The sequence below is a fragment of the Cupressus sempervirens genome, chromosome 9, assembly GCF_028749045.1.
Source record: "Cupressus sempervirens isolate cs-2001-9-10 chromosome 9, ASM2874904v1, whole genome shotgun sequence".
In the NCBI taxonomy this organism is placed as follows: Eukaryota; Viridiplantae; Streptophyta; class Pinopsida; order Cupressales; family Cupressaceae; genus Cupressus; species Cupressus sempervirens.
In genome coordinates this window covers 679,686,812-679,709,551 of record NC_143126.1, presented here as the reverse complement: position 1 = coordinate 679,709,551, position 22,740 = coordinate 679,686,812, and the positions used below count along the sequence as shown (strand labels likewise).

The 22,740-nt window shown below is 42.0% G+C and overlaps 1 protein-coding gene across 2 annotated transcripts in view; it reads left to right on the top strand.

The window, feature by feature from the left end:
* Positions 1-22,740, top strand: part of LOC149540558 (putative serine/threonine-protein phosphatase 2A regulatory subunit B'' subunit TON2) — a 148,592-nt gene that overhangs the window by 69,061 nt on the left and 56,791 nt on the right. For both annotated transcript variants that reach the window (XM_089801639.1, XM_089801640.1), the window contains exon 9: positions 6,398-6,462. In XM_089801639.1, coding sequence (XP_089657765.1) covers positions 6,398-6,462 — 65 coding nt within the window. The remainder of the gene's footprint in view (positions 1-6,397; positions 6,463-22,740) is intronic.

Genomic DNA, 22,740 nt, shown 5'->3' with positions numbered 1-22,740 from the left:
AATTGGAGGGCCTCATGCACGTCAACCATCCTCTCTAGAGCAAGTGAAGTGTGGTGGTTGCATATAAACATTTGCACTTCTCTAGCTTCTAACACTACCTGTTTCACCCAATCAATCTTCCCTGTCCTTCAATGCATAAACACAAGGGGGGCTAAAAGATGTAGCTATAAGTAACCCTCTACCATCAAATCGATTGATTTGCACACACACATGTAGAATCTGTGATCACTTGTGCTATATTAGCCGACCCAACCTCTTCTATGACATCCCTCAAAATGACCTAAAACTCTGCATCCTTAAGCTTTCCTGAGCAATCTATGGCTTTCAAAAAATAGGAGCCAGCAGGGGACGTGACAATGATATTGATGAGTGGCCGATGTCTACATCGGTCCACCCATCCATCACAATAGAGCAGCCCATCCTAGTCCAAGTACTTTTCATATCCTCAAACAACAAAGCAATCTTAGAGTATTCATTATCTAGGATGGTGGTTTGTAGCTTATGATCACCAGGGGGTACAAATGAGGGATTCATGGTCAAATATATTTTTCAACATCTGTTTAAAATAAGTGGAATGGGCTACATGAAATGGGATATTGTTAGCAATAATGACTCTAACAATGGATGCCTCATAAGCTTCCTTTGCCTATGCATTAAACAAACTTTTCACCAAGCAATTCTCATCACTACCCATCTTCATCTACCAATGGTGGATGACATATGCCTAGATGATTGTGAGTGAGGAGATGGTGATGGCATTATCAAATTTTGCCCCCCCATTTCAGCCTCTAAGTGCAATTTAAACTCATCAGTCAAGTTAGGACAAGCTTTAATTCTGTGGCATGCAATACCTAAAAAGTGTGACTTCACCCTTGTATAGTTGCCCCTAAAATGATCATGACAAACATGGAATTCCCACACCCTAGTCCCTCCTACATTTTTACTTTGCTTCCTAGGTGTGACAAATTGGAGAATTTTCTTTTATTGAAACGACCTTTGCATGTTTGCTCATGATAGTGGAAGGGCATTTAAATATATCAGTTTGAGTTTGAGCTTGTTTCCCACTACTAGCACTATCACCCCCACAGGTACATATTCACCACCACCACCACCACCACTTCCACTGTTGCTCATTGTGCTTTGTTTTGAGATTTAAATATGCAATGAAATATGAACTGAAACAATGAAAAAAATTAAAATAAATCAGACTCTTTCAAGCTGCAAATCTATTTGAAAAATGGAAAATGGAAGCATAAAGACTTTCATACTTGATGTACAATGGAGGAGGCTTAAACCCCAGCACAAGCTCTTGCAATAAAAAAAATCACTTCCTCTTATTGCAAAATGTAAACCCCAGCTTGCTGCTATAAACTCCAAATGCAAAACAAATGCCAAACAATGGCATATGAGGGTTGTTTTTGCCCTTTTAGGGCAAGTGGGAAGGCTGGCCCTACTATACGCCCAATTAGATTGCCTAAAAATCAAGTGACAACACTTTTCTTTTATAATTTATTTGGTACTTTTATGTTGGGTATGGCCAGCCGTCCCTCTTTTCCCACAACAGTGTCTCCATGTTTTGGCCACGTCTCGGTCATTTTTTGGAATTTTAGGGATGTGCGGGGGACATCCCATACTCGTCCCCATATTGGAAACTACGGGTTTTTGGGCGGGGACGCGTCCTTGGGTAACATAGTGATTATACACACACACACACACACACACACACACACACATATATATATATGTATGTATATATACACATATTTATGTATATGCATCATTGCATAGCATAAACCATATAAATGTATACATGTATAAACTTATTATTATGTATGTATAATGTATGTAAACTTTACGTATGTATGCATAATGTATAGATTCCCACACTTGTACGAAAAACTTTTTGGTTTCCTATTCTTTTACTTGCCCCAACACTCAATCTGACAACTTAGCAATTTTCAGAGTGTGGCCTTCTTAAAATATGTGCATTATGTCAATGGGCCCTTGGTCTACTGGTGAAGTTGAAAGGCTCACAAAGAGCTCACTAGGGATCTAGTCTTGCTGACTGCAAGGCTCTGACACCATAAGGGATGGGGTCGGGATCGTGCCTCGAGTGATTTTGACGGCGTTGATGCCCCTCAGTCCTTGGCTCTAAGTTGAATAGGTTTTAGGCATGAGTGGGCCTGTATCGGGTTCCTAAATCGTTTAAGTGGTGGCCTTTGCTGGTTGGCAACTCACAGGCCTCGTGCCTCTTTGGGTTGCCTCACAGGTCTGAACCCTCCATCATAAAAAATCATTTGCAATATAGCATTCATCTTGGCATAGTTATCTTTCTAGGGTCTCTTGAGGAGGATCTTCAACATGGTGAAAAAGTGTGTTAATATTAGCTTCAAGAATTACCTTAACACATTTCAGTTCATTATATCTATAGGATAAGTGCATGGCTATCCAACCTTTTGATTCTACTCCATCTTTATCTATATCGAGTAAGGAGACTTTCTTCAATCCTTTAAAGTATCAACATTGGCTACATGGTGGACAAATAATTATCTTTATATTTGTAGCTACAGTCTTCTTCAATGTTATCTTCGCCGTGCTGATCATATGGAGCAGCTCCAATGAAAATGACACTAAATGCAATTGTTACAGTGAACCCTGCTGCTACTTTCATTGTGAAAGTAGGACACTTGCTGATTCTACTTCTTTAATTCATTTTGGCTTCATTAAGCTTCTTCTGCTTTGCATTAGTTGCAATGTCTAATACAGGGCAATCATACACAAAACATTGACTAGAATACAGATCCATGTCATTTATTTCTTCTTAGGATAAAATCTAGGTTGCTGAATCATGGGAGCTTTCGGGCAATTGTGGGTACAAATCATACAAGAATTATTAAACCTTTTCAGTTTTCTTCCCCAAACTTTGCCACTTTGGACAAAATGCCAAATAGCCCCCAATTAGAAAAATCCCTAATCAATTTGAGTTAATGGGACTTCTAGATGCAAAGGCCCCAAATCACCCCTTAGAAACCCTCAAATGCTAGGGCTTTCTAAATGTCTCCTTTCCCAACACTTCCACAATCAGCCAATTGTTAAATCACCTTCTCCTAGGCATGTTTAGGCAGATCCCATCATAAAATAAGGTTCTCCAATGGCTATTTTTGTTACTGCTGCTCCTTAGCCAAGAATTAGTGCTTTCCCAAACAATAAGATTGGTGATCACCAGCACACTTTTCCCATTCTTCCTGCAAAATCATATTAACCTGATATGATGCATGTTAGGGCTTGATCATTCCATGCGAAACAGGGTCTTACATCCATGGAATTATCAAAAGAAACCAAAACTGGTTAATAATTAGTCCAATTCCCTTCACTTGTTACAGCAACTTATAGAGAAAATGCAACAAATTCAACTTCAAAACCTTTGCCAATGTCAAAATGGAGTAATATGATAGTTCTAAATCATTACAATGAGAAAGGGATTGAAAACAATCAAGGAATCATGAGAAATTGCAAGAACAATACACTTTTTATTGCTTTTCTTCAACCAGTCTGTACAAAATGGATCCCTAGTCCATACCTTCTGTCATCCTTATACCTTGTCCAGGCCTTATAAGGTGTATCTCAACTGTTGCAACCGATGGAAGTTGGTTGTAAGGCCTAACTAGTTCATTAAGGGCCTAAAACTTATTTCCTTCCAAAAACCTTATAGCTGTTAAATTCCAAAATTTGAATTTTTAACTTTGTCCTTATCAGGACCTTTAGGATTCACACATTATATTGGTTTGATCATTACACATTGCCATGATTGGCCTTAGGATGTCCCAATTCACCCTTACTGATGTCCTTTGTCTTCCTTGCATGGATGATGTCTTCATTTGATTATCTCCTTGCTTGGGTGCCACTGCACCAAGTGCCTTGTGGTAGGGGTTTTGAGTTCTTCGGATCGGAAATCCCAAGTTTTAGAGAATTGCGCCTTGAAATTTTACCCCAACTTTCATACAACTTGGCCCTCAAACTTTATTTTTCATCCTTTTGATCAATTTAGAGTTGATAGCTTTGCTCGAAATGCCACTCAAAGCTAGGTGGATATTTTGGAAAGCTGGGATTTCACAAGGACAGAAATCCCAAGCTCTTGGGATTTCTGACTCTGTTTTGTATGTTGAAATTCCCAACTTGTCACTTCATTTTGTTTAGCTTGGAGGGCAAGATGGTTTATATAAAATTTAAGGTAATTTATACTTAAAGTTGTATTTTTTATAAATACTGTAAGGATGTTTCAGACTGGGTTTAGGTTCAAAGGAGTTATAATGAAGATTTTAGATTTTTGGAGTTATACAAAATTCCAGATTTAGCTAAATTTTCGGGATTGAGCATTCCTCCAACAATGTTGCTTCCACAACCTTGCCCAACTTTCTGCTTAGCTAAATTCAGGATTCAACACGCCTCCAACAGTGTTACTTCCCACAACCTTGCCTAACTTTCTAAGATGGAATTGAAACTAGAACAAGGATTTTCAAAAGATTCCAACTCATTTAATCGCAAATCCATTGATTTCAAATTTTCAACTCCATGTCCTTGGTTAGTATGGCCTAACTCTCACTCACACCCCTGATAGGCTTGACTTCCTAGCGAGCCAAAGTTTCTCAAACTCAGCTCCAAGACTTGGAGACTTGAAAATTTCCACCAAGACTGCATAAGACCACTACTACTGCAAAAGGCAAAAGAGGGTGGTTCTCATTTGCAATGGAGTCATGGTGTGAAAATCTCACAACAAACCCCATCTTTGAACAATGGCAAAGTTATTAATTTTTTGCCTCTGCAACTCTGTTGCTGTTGCAAAGTTTTTGGGTTATCACAAGTGAAATAAAATACAGAAATTTGTTTTGGAGTGGTATCTCATGCATTTCGTGTGGTTTGTGGCCAGGGGTCATACAACATAAAACTCTTTAAGATTTTTCAAAACATTTTGGGTGATTCTTTTTTATTCATCTGTCTTTTGTGTCAAGGCACAGCAGATTGTCCCATCGTGGCTGTCCACAATTTTTTTTTCATTTTGTAGATGTTTCCAGGACGTTTCCTATAAACTTATGTCAAGCGATGGCAGGGGAACATTTTGAAGGAGTACCTTCATCCCTGTACTGGGTACATCTGTAATAGGGCAGGGGACATGTCCCTGGGTGCCATCATGTAATCCTTTTGTACTTACTGGACCAGAATAATTCTAGTTTTTGCCATGCCACAAAAATGAAGATTTTGTAATTTTGTTTATTGTTGGTTTAATGCAAAAGGGCATGGACACCATGTCCATTTTATGAATTATGTTGGTGTAATTAAATATTCACTAATTACAATTACTTAAGCTTATTTAGGATAATGCATTGCACGGTAATTTGTGATTGAGACACTTAGGAATTTGCGCCTCAATTAAACACATGGTGGAGGAGAAGTCTACTCTAGGTGGTCATAGTTGTTACCTCATTCCACCTTTAGTGTACTTATCACATTATCATCCTCATCATCACACATACTTCATTGCATAATGGAGGATGGTCCACCTTTGGTGAACATGTGATTCCACCTTGTGTGGGTGATAGCTTATCTTCTTCTTATCATTGTCTCTTATCCACTCTCCTATATAAGGAGGCCTATTATGTACATTTCAAATCAATCCATTGGATGTCAATCAAGTCCATTATCAATAATAGCATTCTTGCAAATCTCTTGTGGAAGTTATCTTAGTCTTTCATTTGATCTTGGGGGTGTTGTAGAGTCACCTAAAACTCTAATTAAAAATAATATTAAATTTGTACTTCTGCCCCTGCCCTATCTTCAAATCTAGATGCATAGTCTCCATATTCTCCTATGGAACACAGCTCATAAATCTTAAATTAGTCACCATTTAAGAGTTAGCTAATGGAAGTGAAATTGCAAGTTATCAAATACTGAAGCATGAGCCACGAATTTTATATCAGACGGGACAACTTTATGCAAAGGACTTCTTCTTGTAAATTTTTTGATCTGAAGGTTTAGGACAAACCAATTTCATTTCAGTCCTTTTTTCTGAATTGAATAGTAATTATCCAATTTTGTAGGTATTCGGCATGTTTAAACTTTAATTTGTGTTTTGTTTCAGTGGAAGAGAAATCTGATGTATTGCACAAGCCTTTTGTATCCTTAAACAGTTTTTGAAGTGGAAAGTAAATTTTTTATGTTTATTGCTTCTTGGTTGTTTTGCAATCATTTTTCTTATATTTTTGTTACTTATACACACTATATAGCTCTATAACAACAGTTTTAATAGTGTTTACCTGATTACTTGATTTGTTTGTAAAAACGGGGATGTATATTTTGCTTCACTTGATTTATAATATGGAATATACTTTGTACATTATAGGGAAGCTGTGCATAAAGAAGGTTTTGTTAAGTAATTGTCTCGCGGAACTAATGGAGTTACACCAGGTGATTTCTACTCCAACCAACCAATTTAACTAGCAGTTTACTCTCCTTTAAATTTTTTCCTTTGCAGTGTATTTACTTGGTATTACTTTAACTTCCTGATATAAGCATCTTACTTTTTGCATTTTCCAAATAAATATTTTTTGAAATTCATCAAGCTTAATGTATTTTGAGGAATTGAAAAACTTTATTCATGAATCAAAAGGGCCAATGCCCAAATACAAAGAGCAACCTAAGTATAATTTTTGCTTATTGGCAATAAGGTTGGAGTACATGCATGATATCTGACAGAATTTATGATGCACATCTCTAGAAGAGCGGCATAGAGGCACTTTGAGAATGGCAAACATTGTCATAGAAGGGCCATTAGAGAAAATGACCACTTTATAAGGCATGGAAAAAAAGCACTACCTTATGCTTGTCCTTCTAGTTGGAGAGAGCAGGAATCTTAATAAATTCAACATTTGCACTCCTCATCGGGTGAGAATTCATGTAGCAAGTGGCATTTTGGTGGTTCTCATTATATATAGGGAAATGTGCAATCAGCTTGATAGGATATTCATGTTCCTTTCCGTGCTCCTGTTGACTAGGATTAATGAGTCAAGTGCGGCCTAGCAGCACCTGCAACAATCCATTTAGGTTCAACATCTTCAAACAAGATGTTATAGATGACAAAGAGCCAACAAGATACACATGATGTGCAAAGAATAAGAGTTTGATGGGGGCATGGAAAAACACAAGATATTCTAGTATTGCTCTCCTACTAGAAACTATATGGTGTAGCAAAACATGAACATTCAAATTATAAACAGGACCCCATGGTTAAGAACAAGTTAAGGTGCCACCTAAAAAGAAAGTTTTCAATAAGATGGGAATGACATAAGCAAAGAAAATATGAGACTTTATGGAAATGGTAAGCTAGGAAACTTTTGAACAAGGGACTGCTGCCACCCAACAAAAGGCAAGGCAGCCTAATAAAGCTTGTAAAGGGAAGAAAAATGAACTAACATGATCTAGTTACTAATCTAAATGAGTATTGCTATTAAAAAGTAGACCTTGTAGCATGGAACAATTGAGTACTAGCTAGGGTGCATTGGAAGGAAATGCATATGATACCAAAAAAAAGATAGAAACCAAAATGAGCTGGAAGGAGCTACACATGGCGATAATGGAGGTGGTTGATTGTTATTGATGTAGTTAACCTCTATGACATCAAGAAGATGCTAGGGATATACGTATGTTCATTTGCAACCATCAAACTTCACTTGCTTTGTTTAGGAAGGAATTTCTCAAGATTGTGGATACTAGATATGCTAGTCACTTCAATTTTTTTAGAGAGGATGGTTGTGTTCAGCCCGTAGGTGAACAAGAAAAAAAACATATAACTTGACAAAGTAAAGTATTATTCATTCATCAAATGCTTCCATACAAAGTAATAATATTCACTGTCAACATGATGCCAATTACAAGTGTATGCCATATTTATAACATCTGACACGGTGCCAATGAAGCAACACCGTTGTGCTCGTACCCATAATCGTCTAACTACCCAGTCCGTTGGACAACATCATCCCCCCAAAAAAGAGAAGTCATCTCCTAACGACTTACCAATTTACAAAATAGGAGATGATGAAGAAAATACATCAAAACAAAGACTAAGGGGGAGTTTGCATCCCTGGAGTGTCTAGCAACTGACGCAGCTCATAGACCTGATCTGTTCGAATGGGCAAATCCTTTTGTGTTCCGGTGTTGAGCTCCACTGCCTCCTTCAGTAGAATTGCTGCCTCCATAGCTTGTGCTTGTGCCTGAGCCTCTTGTAGCCCTTTTTCAGCCTTTTTTAATCCTATAAAAGCACTGCTCGCTCTGCTACCTGTGCTAATGAAGAAAATGAAGAAAATACATCAAAACAGAGACTAAGGGGGAGTTTTCGTCCCTGGAGTGTCTAGCAACCGACGCAGCTCATAGACTTGATCTATTCAAATGGGCAAATCCTTTTGTGTCTCGGTGTTGAGCTCTATTGCCTCCTTCAGTAGAAGTGCTGCCTCCATAGCCTGTGCCTGAGCCTCTTGTAGCCCTTTTTCAGCCTTTTTTAATCCTATAAAAGCATTGCTCACTCTGCTACCCGTGCTGCTTAGTGGCTAGCCAATTGGGTAGCTAGCTCCCCTCGAGCCTTTGCCTCTACCTCGCTGGACCTTACAGTTGCAACTCTATCAGCTTCTCTATTTGCCTCTGCACGTCGGTGAGCATAATAGGCATCTTCATACGTTGCTACTATCTCATGTGCAAGCTTCTCTATGGTGGTGTTGCATGGTCCCAACTCTGGTTCTGTAGTCCAATCATCCAACATCTCTAACATTTCCACAACTGGCCATCGTCTGGCCTCAAAGCAAGAGTGTAAATGCTCTTGACAACCCCTCTGGATATAGGTTCGAATCAACTGCAACTCCCTTCTACGGGTAAAAGCATGCTGTCCAATAATTCGACCTCTCTCCTACACATCCTCAATGGTCCTAAATTCTAATGTATGCCATGGTTCTGTCCTCATCCAACCCATAATTCAGTTTGTCCTCGGTATTGACATCCTTCTTTGTATCCATCTTTGTCTCCCTCTCTGCCCCTTCTGTGACAGCCATGTCCACCTTTAGCGTAGTCCCTTCATCCCTGGGCGCATCCTCAGACTGTAGTACTCTCGACTCCTATAGCTTTAGAATGGTAGATACTCCTGTCAATACCTCTCCCCGCCTCGGGGATTGAATGAAGGTGTTGACATCTGCAGGGGTTAGTCAAAACTGTTGTCTTAAGAAGACATTGGCTTGTTCCATCACTTCAACACCCTTGTCCTCTGGCTGGGTTGGCTAGGCCACATTCACGGGTTTGGCCAACAAGGATGAAGCTATAGTAACAACAGCCTTCGTGTCGATCATGTCTAGTCGAACTTGAGGCTCGGGCTCTAGTGTCTGGTGCATCTCCACGAGCCTTGCCGTTGGAACTGCGGCTACTAGATCTGGGGCAACTAAACCCACTGGGACGTCCACGACTGGAGTTCCCTCAGGGGTGGCTAGCGGGGATGGATCCTTGACAACCTCCATCTGAGCCAATACATCTGTGCTCTTTGCCATGGCCGTGGGTGGAGTCATAACAACGGGCGCATGCCTCTGGCCGATTGGAGGACTTAACAGTATGGGGGTGGTGGCTATCAAGTGCGCAAAAGTCGGCAACTGAGGAGTGAAAAGTGTCTTAGGTGGGGACCTTGCATCTGCCTCATCGTTCCCAACCTCCGCCGAAGTACTATCTCCCTCTGAATCGGTCCCACCACTCTCTGTGGTATTTTTTTTGTTCGCTATTAGTGTCACTGTAGGCATGTAAGCCTTGCATTACCCTCTTCTGGCCGACCATCGTGCTACCGTGTCAAAATACCTCTAGTAGAATATTGGGGGTTCTCCTGCTGCCATAGTTACATCGCCTTGGGGGACGGGGGACCAGCAGAATGGGGGGACAAGTTTTCGGGACGGGGGGACAGAGGGGCCTTAATTTGGGGACGGTGCCGGGGGAGAAGAGGGGTGAATATATCTATGCATATGGTACTTAAAAATGCTAGTTATGAAAATATGTATTGCAATATAGGATATAAAGATGTAAAAGAGTGAATACTTGAACATTGCATTGAATTGGAACATCGAACATTAAACATAAATAGTCGAATCTGCAAATAGTGAATATCAGGATGTCCCCCATCCTCGATGGAGGTGGTGGAATTTGGTGGTGCCGTTGGGAACGGGGAGACAGTGTCCCCAAGTCTCTGGTGGGTTGAAGTCTTCGAGACGTCAGGCAAAAAGGGGGGGGGACACGTCCCCGTGTTACTGTGCCTGCTGCCAATCTTCCTCTCGATGGGACTTCAAACTCATCCGCTGGAATTTGATGGAGTGCTACTTAAAGAAACAACCAGATAGGATGGTGCGGCATATAGAATGTGTGATGTTGCAGTGTCATGAATTCCTCCATTCTATCAACGAGGACGGTTGCCCAATCATATACCATACCATTCATAATGCCATTCATGAAGGTAATCTGTGGCAGGGCGATATTTGAAGCCCTATTCGCCTCGGTTAACCTGCTCTTTATCATGTCCATGATACACCGCCAATCGCCTTCGTGAATGAAGTCCCGCTGTAGTCCTCGACTCTTAGTACCCTTTATGACGGACTCAAATTCCTTTGGCGTGAGGTCACATCCCACCAACTTCACCCAGTACTCCTTTCGTTCTTGCGGAAGTTTGTGGTTCATAGTTACCACTTTGCGGCCTCCTTGGCCAGGAATGCCAAGAAACCTAGTGAAGTTGCGGACTTTGAATGAGACCATGAGACAATGCTTCTTGTATGCGAATGTACTTGTTCTGCTGCGTCTATTGTATGTTTCAATCATAGCTCTTAATATTGGGTCAAACAACTGTATGGAAAACAACGGAAGTTGAATCGCCCAATGTACTTGCGCATGGATCAGTATTTGTTTGATGAGGTCTGTGTTAGTCATTTCCTGCCACCATTCATGACACTCGCTGCCATTCAACCCTTCAAACTGTACTTTGAGATGAAAACTGTCGGCCTTTTGTGTTGATGGCTGCACTTTAGGATGCACCTTTTGCTTCTTCCTACTTGATGCTCCTAGCCCTGCAACCCGGACTCCTAAGGCCAACACTCTCGCATTCTTGTCCATCTTGGCATTGTTCTCCTTCAACTGATCCTTCCACTATCTCCTTTTCCTTGCAGACTACATACTCCAACTAATTAACGATTTCTTGTTTTGTCTTTATGCAACAAGACCGTTAGGTTGTTTGCCAAGCTATTGCCCTTTGTTGTTGCATCTCCGCGGCTATGGCTTTTTATTTCTTTGCGGCTATGTCTTTTTATTTCTCCGCGGCTATGTCTTTCTACTTTTCCAGGGCAGATCTTCCTTGAACTCTCTCGGCCTGTTTCCTATCTTCACCTTCTAAGTATTTTCTATCACTCTTCTGTGGGTATATTTCCTTCCCACTTCTTGGCACTTCTTTCTCCAGTGCCTATGGCACCCTTTTTCTTTCCAGCACCTGCAACTCCCTTTTTCTTTCCAGCGCTCACGACACCCTTTTTCTTTCCAGCACCTGCGATACCCTTATTCTTTCTAGCACCCATGGCCTCAGCCTATTCTTGTCTCCTTTCTCGGTGCCCGCAGAATGCTTTACTCATTTTTTCCCTTCTTGTGGTATATTCTTGGACAAAGATGGTTTTATTTCCCCTCTCTGCGGCAATGTCATGTCCGCGGCCACATCGTGTTCGCGAGACACTTGTGTTCGTGGTTTCTCTCTTTGTGTGCTTTTTTTTTTATATAACATGTCCACGGCCATGTCGAGTCCATAGGACACTTGTGTTCACAATTGCTCTCTTTCTCTCTCTCTCTCTCTCTTTTTTTTATATATAAGTCTAGTTTTCAGCAAATATTACCCCTTACCTTGCCTTCTTGTTGTTCATGATAGATCTTCAGCTGCGATCCATTAATGGTGTAAAGAATTTCTTGCCCGTCCAAGGTCCATAATTTTATAGAACCATTATCACCAACTTCGCTGATTTTATATGGTCCAAGCCATTTGACCTTGAATTTCCCCAGTTTCATCTCATTACGGCCATTGTATCGAAGCACCAGTTGGCCTTGCTGGAACCTCGTCCTTTTGAAACGTTTATCGTGCCATGCCTTGCGATGAGTTTGTGCGACCTCCGTCACCCATTGTGCTATTAATCTTCGTTCATCCAATTTGTTCAGTTGATATAGGCGCTCTCGTAGACTTTACATATCTTTGAGTCTATTTTTAATTGCAATCCCAAGGCTTGGGACCATGTATTCAGTTGGTACCACAACCTCTTGCCCAAACATTAATTGGAATGGCGTTTGTCCAGTTGTGACTTTGAACGTTGTGCGGTAGGCCCATAGCGCCGAAGACAACTTTTCCTCCCAGTCTGCCTATTATACTTCGTATGATTTATATATGATAGCCACGAGTATTTTGTTTGTTGCTTCTGCCTGACCATTGGCTCTTGGCTAATATGGACTTGACAACGAATGAAAAATCTTGAACTCAGTTGTTAGTAATTTGATCACGTGATTCACAAAATGATCTCCTCTGTCACTTGTCAATTGGATGGGTATGCTATATAGCATGATGATCTACTCATATAAAAACTTTGCGGTGCTTATTGTAGAGTTGTCTGGGAGTGCCCGTGCCTCTACCCACTTTGTTAAATATTCAGTGGTCACTACCATGTATTGGCAACGTCAGGCCCTACTTGCCATTAGTAGACCCACGAAGTCCAATCCCCAATGTTCAAACAATTCGTGAGCGTGGGAAGGGTTTAATGGCATGAAGTCTTGCGTAAGTGGTTTGCTGACTCTCTGGCATGTATCACAACTTAACACCCATTCCTGTACGTCATTGTAAAGTGTGGGCCGCCATAATCTGACAAGCAAGACCTGTTGTGTAGTTGTGTCAAGTCCCATGTGGCCGCTTGCCGGACCTTCATGTGCCTCCCTCAAAACACTCGGTACTTCCTCTTCCATTACGCATCGCCTTAGTACTTGGTTTGGGCCCATCTTATATAGGAGGCCATTTACTAGTTGGAAGGTCCAACTCCTTAACACTAGCTTCCGTTGTTCGCTTGGTGGCATCTCCCTCGAAAATTGGGACGTGGATAGATATTCCCCAATAGACTTATACCATCATGGAAGGATGGCAATCCTGAACAAGTGTGCATCCGAAAAATCATCATTGACCCCTTCCGTCGGTTCTCCTAACTTGATTCGGGAGAGTTGGTTGGCAATGACATGACTTCTACTCGGTTGCACAATAATGGTGAAGGTGAACTCTTGCAGGAGTAACGACCATCTACTAGTCCTTCCTTGCATGATCGATTTTTTCACTAGGTATATCAGCACTTTGTGGTCCACGTAAAAGGTGAATGGTGTAGCCAATAGGTAATGTTGAAACTTTTGTACAACGTACACCATCACGAGGGCCTCCCTTTTAGTGGTGTTGTAATACTTCTTGGCATTTTAAAGTAGTCGGCTTGCGAAATATTGTGGGTGATCAAGGCCATGGTCGCCAGTTTGTGCCAATGTTGCACGTATGGTGAAGTTAGAAGTGTCCATATGGACATGGAACTCCTTGTCCCAGTTTGGATATGCCAAGATAAGCGCCCGCAACAATTTATTCAACTCTTCGAAGGAAGTCTCCTACTCGGAGCTCCAGACGTATGGTTCTCCCTTTCGTGTCAACTTGTTGAGGGGAATAGCAATTTGGGCATAGTTCTTTATGAACTGTTTGTAGTGTCCAATGTGCTTGAGAAAAGATTGCGCTCCAATTATCTCTGTTGGGGCTTCCATTTCCACAATCACCCACACTTTGTCTGGGTCGGTCTTCAATCTTGTCTAGCAAACAATGTGCCTGAGTAATTTGCCTTGAGGAACCATGAACCGACACTTTTTAGGGTTTAGTGCCAGCCATGCCTGTCGACATCTTTCCATATATTCTTGGAGTGCTGCCAAGTGGTTGTCTTGTCCACTGAAGATGGACCAATCATCTAAAAATGCTTAGAAGTTGTCTACTGACATTTTGTCAAAGGTGTGTAAAATGATTCTCTGAAATGTGGAAGGTGCATTACACAATCCGAAGGACATCTAGTTGTAACAATATATTCCATCCTTCACCACAAAGGTAGCTTTTAATTTATCTTCCTCAGCATTGGAGATTTGGTTATAGCTAGAGAATCCATCCATGAAGGAGTACACTTATGTCCTGTCACTTCTTCGAGAATTGTGTCCATGAACGGGATGGGGAAGGGATCTTTAATCGTGACTGTAATGTCCCTAAGTATAGAGGACTGGATAATTGGCGGAGATGAGCTCAAGAAAACTCGTACGGTGTGGCAAGACCGGCCGTACAAGGCAAAGATGGGGTCCGTACAGTGGAGAAGGGACGGGGAAGTATAGATTGTCGTCCTAGAAGTTTGTATGGTGCTAGAGAAAGGCAGAGAAAAGGCCGTATGGTGTCAAGGATGGAAGGTTGTATGGTGAAGGGACGGTACACCAAGAGCTATACAGTGGGTGTGTCAGGGTGTCTTCTGTACGGTGGAGACACAAGGAGGATGATGGTGCGGTAGGCTAGGTGGCCATGTGAAAAAGTATGTTATGGGCCGTATGATGGAATTAGCAGTCCGTACGGTACAAGGATGTGCAGTACGGTATGTTGGAAGAGGAAAATCGTCAGTAAGTGGTTGACTCGGAAGTGAAACAACCACAACTCTAAAGGCAAACTCGCTCATACATAATCACAACAAGTTTAAATGAACTTCAAACAATAATAGAGACTTGAGTACGAATAATCCTTGAACTACTATTTGCCAAAAGATGGTGCTCCGATTTGCCAGATTCAAGCAAAGTAATATAGGCGACGTAATAGGGTGAGGGTTGAATCTCACTGAAATCGGAAATAGCCAAGTAGGAAAGATCTTTCACTTCCGAAATGGCGAACAATAGAGAATCCCCAATAGGAATTCACAGTACAGTCAAAATAATGCAAATTGCATGCCTAAACTATCTATAAGCCATGCTTAAATACCCGTCGGGAAAACTTTCCGAAGGTGTACAAAGATAGCCAACGGCAACACAAACTACGTAAACAAAACAAAAAAGGGTTCGAGATATAATAAATCAATCGGCCCATTAACAATAGTTTCATAAACGATTTATTTTATAACGGGAACATTACAGTCCTTTCGTCCCAAATTTTGCGTGCCCTCAAGCAAATGCAATGTTGGGTGCTGGAGAATGTGCTCGCTCTCCCATGTCCCGTCATCCAATGGAAAGTGTTTCCAATGCACCAAATATTCCTTCACCGTTCCGTTTCGCAGGGTCTTCTCACGTACTTCGATGATATCGACTGGTTCCAATATGAGCTTTCCTCTTCATTGAGCGGTGGAAGGTCTGTAGCTACCGTGACGTTCTGCCCCACAGCCTTCTTCAGGCATGAAACATGAAAGATGTTATGAATACAGCTTCCCTCTAGAAGTTCCAGCTTGTAAGCGATTTCACCAATGCGACCAACTATGCGATAGGGGCTATAAAATCGTGGTTTTAATTTTTCTTTTCCCTTTTCCTTCAATAAGGATTGTTGATATGGCTGGAGCTTGAGATAAACCAAGTCCCCTACTTTGAAACTCCTCTCCATTCGGTGTCTATCGGCGTAAATGTTTTGTTGATTCTGTGCCCGTTGTAAGTTTGTCTTAAGGTATCGTAGGATGTCCTGTCCCTTCTGAAGCCAGTCCCTCACCCTTGGTGTGCGATTGTCTCTCAGCATTGTGTCGATGAAGGAGAGGTGTTCGTACCTGTACAGAGCTTTGAATGGTGCCAATGGACATGTGATACGTGGTATTGTAACAATATACTCCTAGGTGTATCCACTTGATCCACGCCCGTTGTTGTGCCGAAACATAGTTTCGAAGGTAACCTTCGAGGCTATTGTTCACAATCTTCGTTTGTCCATCTATTTGAGGGTGTTAACTAGTACCTGGTGACAATTCTATCCCTGCCAATCGAAACAATTTGTCTAGAATATACGGATGAATCGCCCATCTCGATCACTGACAATGTTTTGGAGTAACCTGTGCAGACGAAAGACTTCTCTAAAATACAGATCGACAACTTGTGTGGCCTGAAAATTTGAGGGGATGGCAAAGAAATGTGCATACTTTGTCAATTTGTTAACCGCCAGGAAAATATAATCTTTTCCGTTCACCTTGGGAAGCTCCGTTATGAAATCCATTGATAAACTTTCCCACTTATATTTTGGAATTGGCAGAGGTTGCAGTAACCCGATAGGTAGAGTATGTTCGGATTTGTTCTGCTGGCAGACCGCACACTTTCTTGCATACTGCAATATGTCTCATTTAAGTCCTTTCCATGAAAACCTCATGTGGAGACTTCTGTAAGTTTTTAGGAAGCCCAGGTGTCCTGCTAAGGGTGAGTCGTGTACTTCCTTCAAGATTTTCTACTTCAATTTGGATTCCGGCACTAAAAATATCCGATTCTTTTAGTAGATGATGTCATCCACCACTTTGTATTGATCATCCTAGGTGTTGCCATCCATTAGCTCATAGGCAAATGTGTTTTTGGAATATTCTACGAACAAATGTGCCTTCCAGTCAGCTGAAATCTGGTCTAGTGAGCAGATGGGGGGTTTCCTGGACAAGGTATCTGCAACCACATTGTTTTTTCCTTACACATATTCAATGTCAAAATCAAAAGCCTAAATCTTGCTTACTCATTTTTGTTGCCTCTCGTTCAAGTCCCATTGCTCTAGAAAATATCTCAAACTATTGTGATCCGTATGGACAACAAACTTGACACCCACCAGATACTACCGAAACTTGGTTAGTGCATGTACGATGGCCAACATTTCTTTGTCGTAGATGGAATATAATTGTTCCATTTGTGTAAGATTCTTGCTCTCATAAGCTATGGGGTGTCTATCTTGCATCATTACCGTGCCAATGCCTTCTCCGGATGCATCGCACTCCAGAATGAACAGTTGAGTGAAATCAGGTAATGCAAGTACGGGACAAGTGCTCATTGCCTTTTTTAGCTTATCAAAATTGAGTTGTGCCTTTTCATTCTACGAGAAAGGCCCCTTCCTTGTTAGATTCGTCAAGGGTGCACGGAGCTAAGAGAATCCTTTAACGAACCTTCGGTAATAACTGCACATTTCGAAAAACCCTCGCAAATCCGTGAGTGATTTTGGGGGAGGCCAATCAAGGATAGCCTGAATCTTCTCCTAATGAACTTGAACTCCATATTTACTAACAACATGCCCCAGGTACAATATTTTTGTCATACTGAATTCACACTTGGATTGCTTGGCGAACAAAGATTGCTCCTTCATGATCCTTAGGACTTCATCCAAATGCTTCAGGTGCTCCTCCGATGTCTTGGTATAAATAAGATCATCAAAAAATGCCAATAAGTACCTATGCAATTGTTTATGGAAGATGCAATTCATGCATGATTGGAATGTAGCAGGTGCATTTGTCAATTCCAACGGCAAGACCAGAAACTCATAATGCTCGTAGTGACATCGAAAGGCTGTCTTTTCCACGTCTTCCTCCCTCATGTGGATCTGATGGTATCCAGAACGAAGATCTATTTTCAGAAAATTGACTACATGTAATTCATCCAACAACTCATCTATGTTTGGAATGGGATATCTATTCTTTATTGTTTTTTTGCTCAACGCATGGTAGTCCGCACACATGCGCATTGTCCCATCCTTTTTGACCAAAACTACTGATGACGCGAAGCTGCTGGAACTGGGATGGAACCATCCTTTTTCTAGTAGTTCTTGAATCGTCTTTTCGATCTCATCTTTGAATTTCTTAGGATGGCAGTAAGTTGTGGTTATGACCGGCCTGGCTCCAGCTTCCAACTCGATAGTATGTTCAAACCCTTGATAAGGTGGTATGTCAGGAGGGATGACAATAAAAACTTTATCATGTTTACTCAAAACATTTTGGAGATCATCATCCTGAGGGGGTGTACATTGCCCTTTTATAGGTTTCGCCGAGACCAAACAATGTGCAACCCAAGCAAAGTCATCATGCAGAAAAGTTGGCTCCATCCGATGTGCAGAAACTTCCTTCGGAACTTCATTAGCTATTCCGTTGAGAACAACCTTCTTCCCATCGACAACAAAAGTGAAGTCCATCCATTTGAAGCTCTAAGTGTATTCATCAAGTGTCTCCATCCACTGTATGCCCAGAATAATCTTCATATCATCAAGGTCCACTATGAAGAAATTCTTGGTCACCGTGTGATTCACCATTGTGATACTTAGTTGAGTAACAAGGTGTGTGTAGGGTAGGAGAGTCCCTTCGGCAACCTTGAACTGAAATACTGCATGGGTCTCTGTAGTCAGACGTCTTTGTTTTACTAGAAAAGAGTTTATGAAGTTTAGAGTGGCTCCGTTATCGAGCATTACCATAACCCTTTGTCCTTGAAGGGTTCCTCGCACACGAAAGATTGTGTAACTTGGGCTATCGGTTAGGGCGATAGTTCCTCCACGCTGTACCAATGCTGCAATTCTTTCTGTACGGTTCGAACTATCAATGTCGGTGTTGTGGTATTGGTTGTCTTCAAAGGGTATTTCTTCCTGTTCGTTCTCATTATTGGACACAACCTCAATGTAGTGGATCTTTTCTTTTCCGAGGCAGCTTTGCCCAGGTTCCCATGGTCCTTTGCGGTTGAAACATAGTTTCTTCCTTCGGAGCTCTTGTTTGGTAGCTTCTTCCACATATAGCTTCCTCCATGGAAGTTTGTTATCTTTGTCCGTTGGAAACGTTCGTGGTTTGGTATGTGAGTAATTTCATGAGGATGATGTTGATGATGCCATACTTCGTGCCTTCTCAATAGCCTTTGACAGGGTGGCAGGATTGAACTCCTTTACCCAACCTTTCAGAGGTTTTGTCAGTCTGTCCATGAAGAGTACTATTCGTCTTCTTTCAGAAATGTCCGTGAGCAAAACAAGAAGTTTTTGAAATTCTGCAATGTACTGTTCAATTGATCCAGTTTGCCTCAATTGTGCCAAATCTTTGAAATTGAGTTCTAGATTTTTACCGTCAAATCGATCTATCAATCTCTTAGTGAATTCCGCATACGTATTTATTTGATCATGGCCCAGTGTGATGGTGCCGTGATGCCACCATTCATGCGCAACTCCCTCCAAGTGTAAGGCTGCAAATTTAATTGCTTCTTCTGGTATGGGATTAAGCTGGAAGTAAGTATCTTCCTTCATTACCCACGCTTGCGCAGATACGGATCCAGATCTGTCAAATGGTGATAGATTTACTTTACTCAACTTCCTCCTGAGATCATCATTAAAATATCCTCTATTTCCGTGTCCTGAATATCTCATTCTTAGAACTGCATAATCTTTGTAAGATATCTTTCTCAAAATTGGCATTCTTCTAGTCTTTTCTCAACTGTTGTTGCATTTCTTCAAAGATTGGTTGCTTCCCTCTGGGAGGTGCCTCTATCCGTGGGGTAAAGGACAACGTGGAAGGTCGAGAGCATGCTGGATAAGGGTTTCTTTTATAGGACACCAAGCCCGTGCTGTGACCATTTTGCTCTTCAGATATTTTATTGTCTGCCAACTTCTTGAGAGTCTCTTCCATGAGTCGCTAAGTCTCATTGATTTGTGCCTGATTCCTAGCAAGTTCTCTCAGTAGTGCCATGAGTTCGGCAGCTGTGGGTTCCGGTTTGACAACCATTCTATCAACGGGATGGGTTCTTCTCTTTCGGCTATAAACTCTCATTCATTGTCCACAGGTTGGTAGGATCAAAACTCTGATACCACTGTAATGTTCCCAAGTACGAAGGACTGGATAATTGGCGAAGATGAGCTGAAGAAAATTCGTATGGTGTGGAAAGACCGGCCGTACAAGGCAAAGGTGGGGTTTGTATGGTGGAGAAGGGAGGGGGAAATATGGATTGTCGTCCTAGAAGTCTATATGGTGCCGGAGCAAGGCACAGAAAAGGTCGTATAGTGTCAAGGATGGAAGGTCGTATGGTGAAGGGGCAGCACACCAAGAGCCGTACGGTGGGTGTGTCAGGGTGTCTTCCGTATGGTGGAGACACAAGGAGGATGATGCTGTGGTAGGCCAGGTGACCATATGACAAAGTACGAATTGTCGTCCTAGAAGTCCATATGGTGTTGGAGCAAGGGACAGAAAAGGTCGTATGGTGTCAAGGATGGAAGGTCATATGGTGAAGGGGCAGTACACCAAGAGTTGTATGGTGGGTGTGTCAGGGTGTCTTCCGTACGATGGAGACACAAGGAGGATGATGCTGCGGTAGGCCAGGTGATCGTACGACAAAGTATGTTGCAGGTTGTACAGTGGAATCAGCAGGCCGTACGGTATAAGGATGTGCAATACGGTATGTTGGAAGAGGAAAATTGTCAGTAAGTGCTTGAGTCAGAAGTGATACAACCACAACTATGAAGGCAATCTCGCTCATACATAATCACAACAAGTTTAAATGAACTCCAAACAATAATAGAGACTTGAATACAAATAATCCTTCAATTAATATTTGCCGATTTGCCGGATCCGAGAGAAGTAATACAGGTGACAAAATAGGGTGAGGGTTGAATCCCACTGAAACCGGAAATAACCAAGTAGGGAAGATCTTTCACTTCCAAAATGTCGAACAATAGAGAATCCCCAACAGGAATTCGTAATACAGAGAAAATAATCCAAATTGCATGCCTAAAACTACCTACAAGCTATGCTCAAATACTTGTCGGGAAAACTTTCCGAGGGTGTACAAAGATAGCCGATGGCGACACAAATCACAGAAACAAAACAAAAATGGGTCTGAGATATAATAAATCAATCGGCCCATTAACAATAGTTTGATAAATGATTTATTCTATAACGGGAACATTACAGTGAAAACATTTAGGCACCAGAAGTCCACGCATATCCGGATTTGGTTCCCATTCTTCTTCATGGATATCATGATTGGTAACACCCACTCACTTGTTTGGACTTTGAATATTATGCCGGCTTCGAACATTTGTTGTATTTCCTCACCTATACGTTTCGCGTAGTTCTTATTCATTCTATACACTCGCTTCCACACAGGTATGGCTCTGGGCACCAAAGGTATGCGGTGAACATACATCTCTGGCGGGACTCTTTAAATCCTTACAAGTCCAGGCAAATACATCTTTATACTCCATGAAGACTTTAAATGTTGCAGCTTTTAGTAGGGGGTTCCAGTCATCTTCGACGGGTTTTCCATATCGCCAAGATTGGTGGCCTCCACTGACAACTCTTTGTATCTAATGGCTTTCCCTTCAAAGTGATGGGCGAGACTCATTGATGTTTGTCTTGCCTTCTTTGTATTCCACAAACCTTGGTGGGAATACCTCCTTCTCCCCTACAGGTTCCTCAATGCCAAGTATGTAAGAATGGAAGAGCTCATAGCCTTCCATCTACCAATGGAAAAGTCCATTCATTGAACTAGTCTCATTTCCTGAACATTCCTCCAATTCCAAAATGCCTTCGTCGTTCGAATCTATGCTGGCTCTTCCCTCATCCATCCAATGTTCCCTATCTAGCTCGGACTTCAATGGCAACGCCATTTCTTCACTTACTATTTGTGTTCAGAGGTCAATGGCGAGCTTCCGCCCTCTGCTTTCCATAGATAGAATGTTCTTTTTCCAATTGTGATTCACCTTGGCTGCCACCAGCCATCCTCTTCCAAGAATGACGTTGTATCCCTTTTTCTTCAAGGGAATCACAATGAAGTCGAGCACAAATGGTTGTGTCTCGATGGTTACTTGTTGAGCCACTAGGGTCCCTAGCGGCTTTATCCCCTGCTGATCGGCGCCGAGCAGGTTGAATGTGGTCGGCCATAGAGTAGGCTTGTCGAGTTTCTTCCATATCTCCTTGGGAAGGACGTTCACCCCAGACCCACCATCCACAATGGTGTCCGTCAAGATGCTTCCGAGGATTCCCATCTCGACCACCACCGAGTGATGACCATTGCTTACTATTAGCAACATGGGGTCTGTGGCCGACCCTCCTCGTAAACTTGGCTGTTCATTCATCTCCGATATTGGTGGCGGGTTTGTGTAAGTGCTTAATAATGCCGTCCTTAATTGTGGTACTGTTTGTAAGAGGTCTTGAAGTTTGATGGGCACCTCCATTTGCAACATCTAGTTCAATAAGTTGTTCTCCACCTTCGTTTGTCCAGAAGTAGTTCCATTGATATCTTTTCTACCGTTCATTGCCCTCTCTATTTCTTCTCGTGCCTTCCACAGTCTTTACTTCTCGGTGCAGGGATCTGGATACGTTGCTTGCTTGGCCTGTTGCGGGTGAGGGTGAGGACCTTCTCCTCCTCAATGTTAAGAAGGTTCACTTGTTTTGGGCAGTTGGCATCATTGTGGTCCCCTAGACCACACCATCGACACAATTTTTGAGGAGTGTGACCCTTTGGGCAATTTGTTGCAAAGTGGCCTCATTGGCTACATGCACGACATTGGACTATGGGCCTTCCCTTGGAGTCATACTGCATCCGATTCTTGTTGTCATTTCCACCCCATCCCTCTCGGTGGTTGTTTCTGTAGCCAGTGGATGTGGCATTGTTGTTGTTCCCTTGCATCTCATTATTAGTGCTAGAGGTGGGTGGTTCTTGCATGAA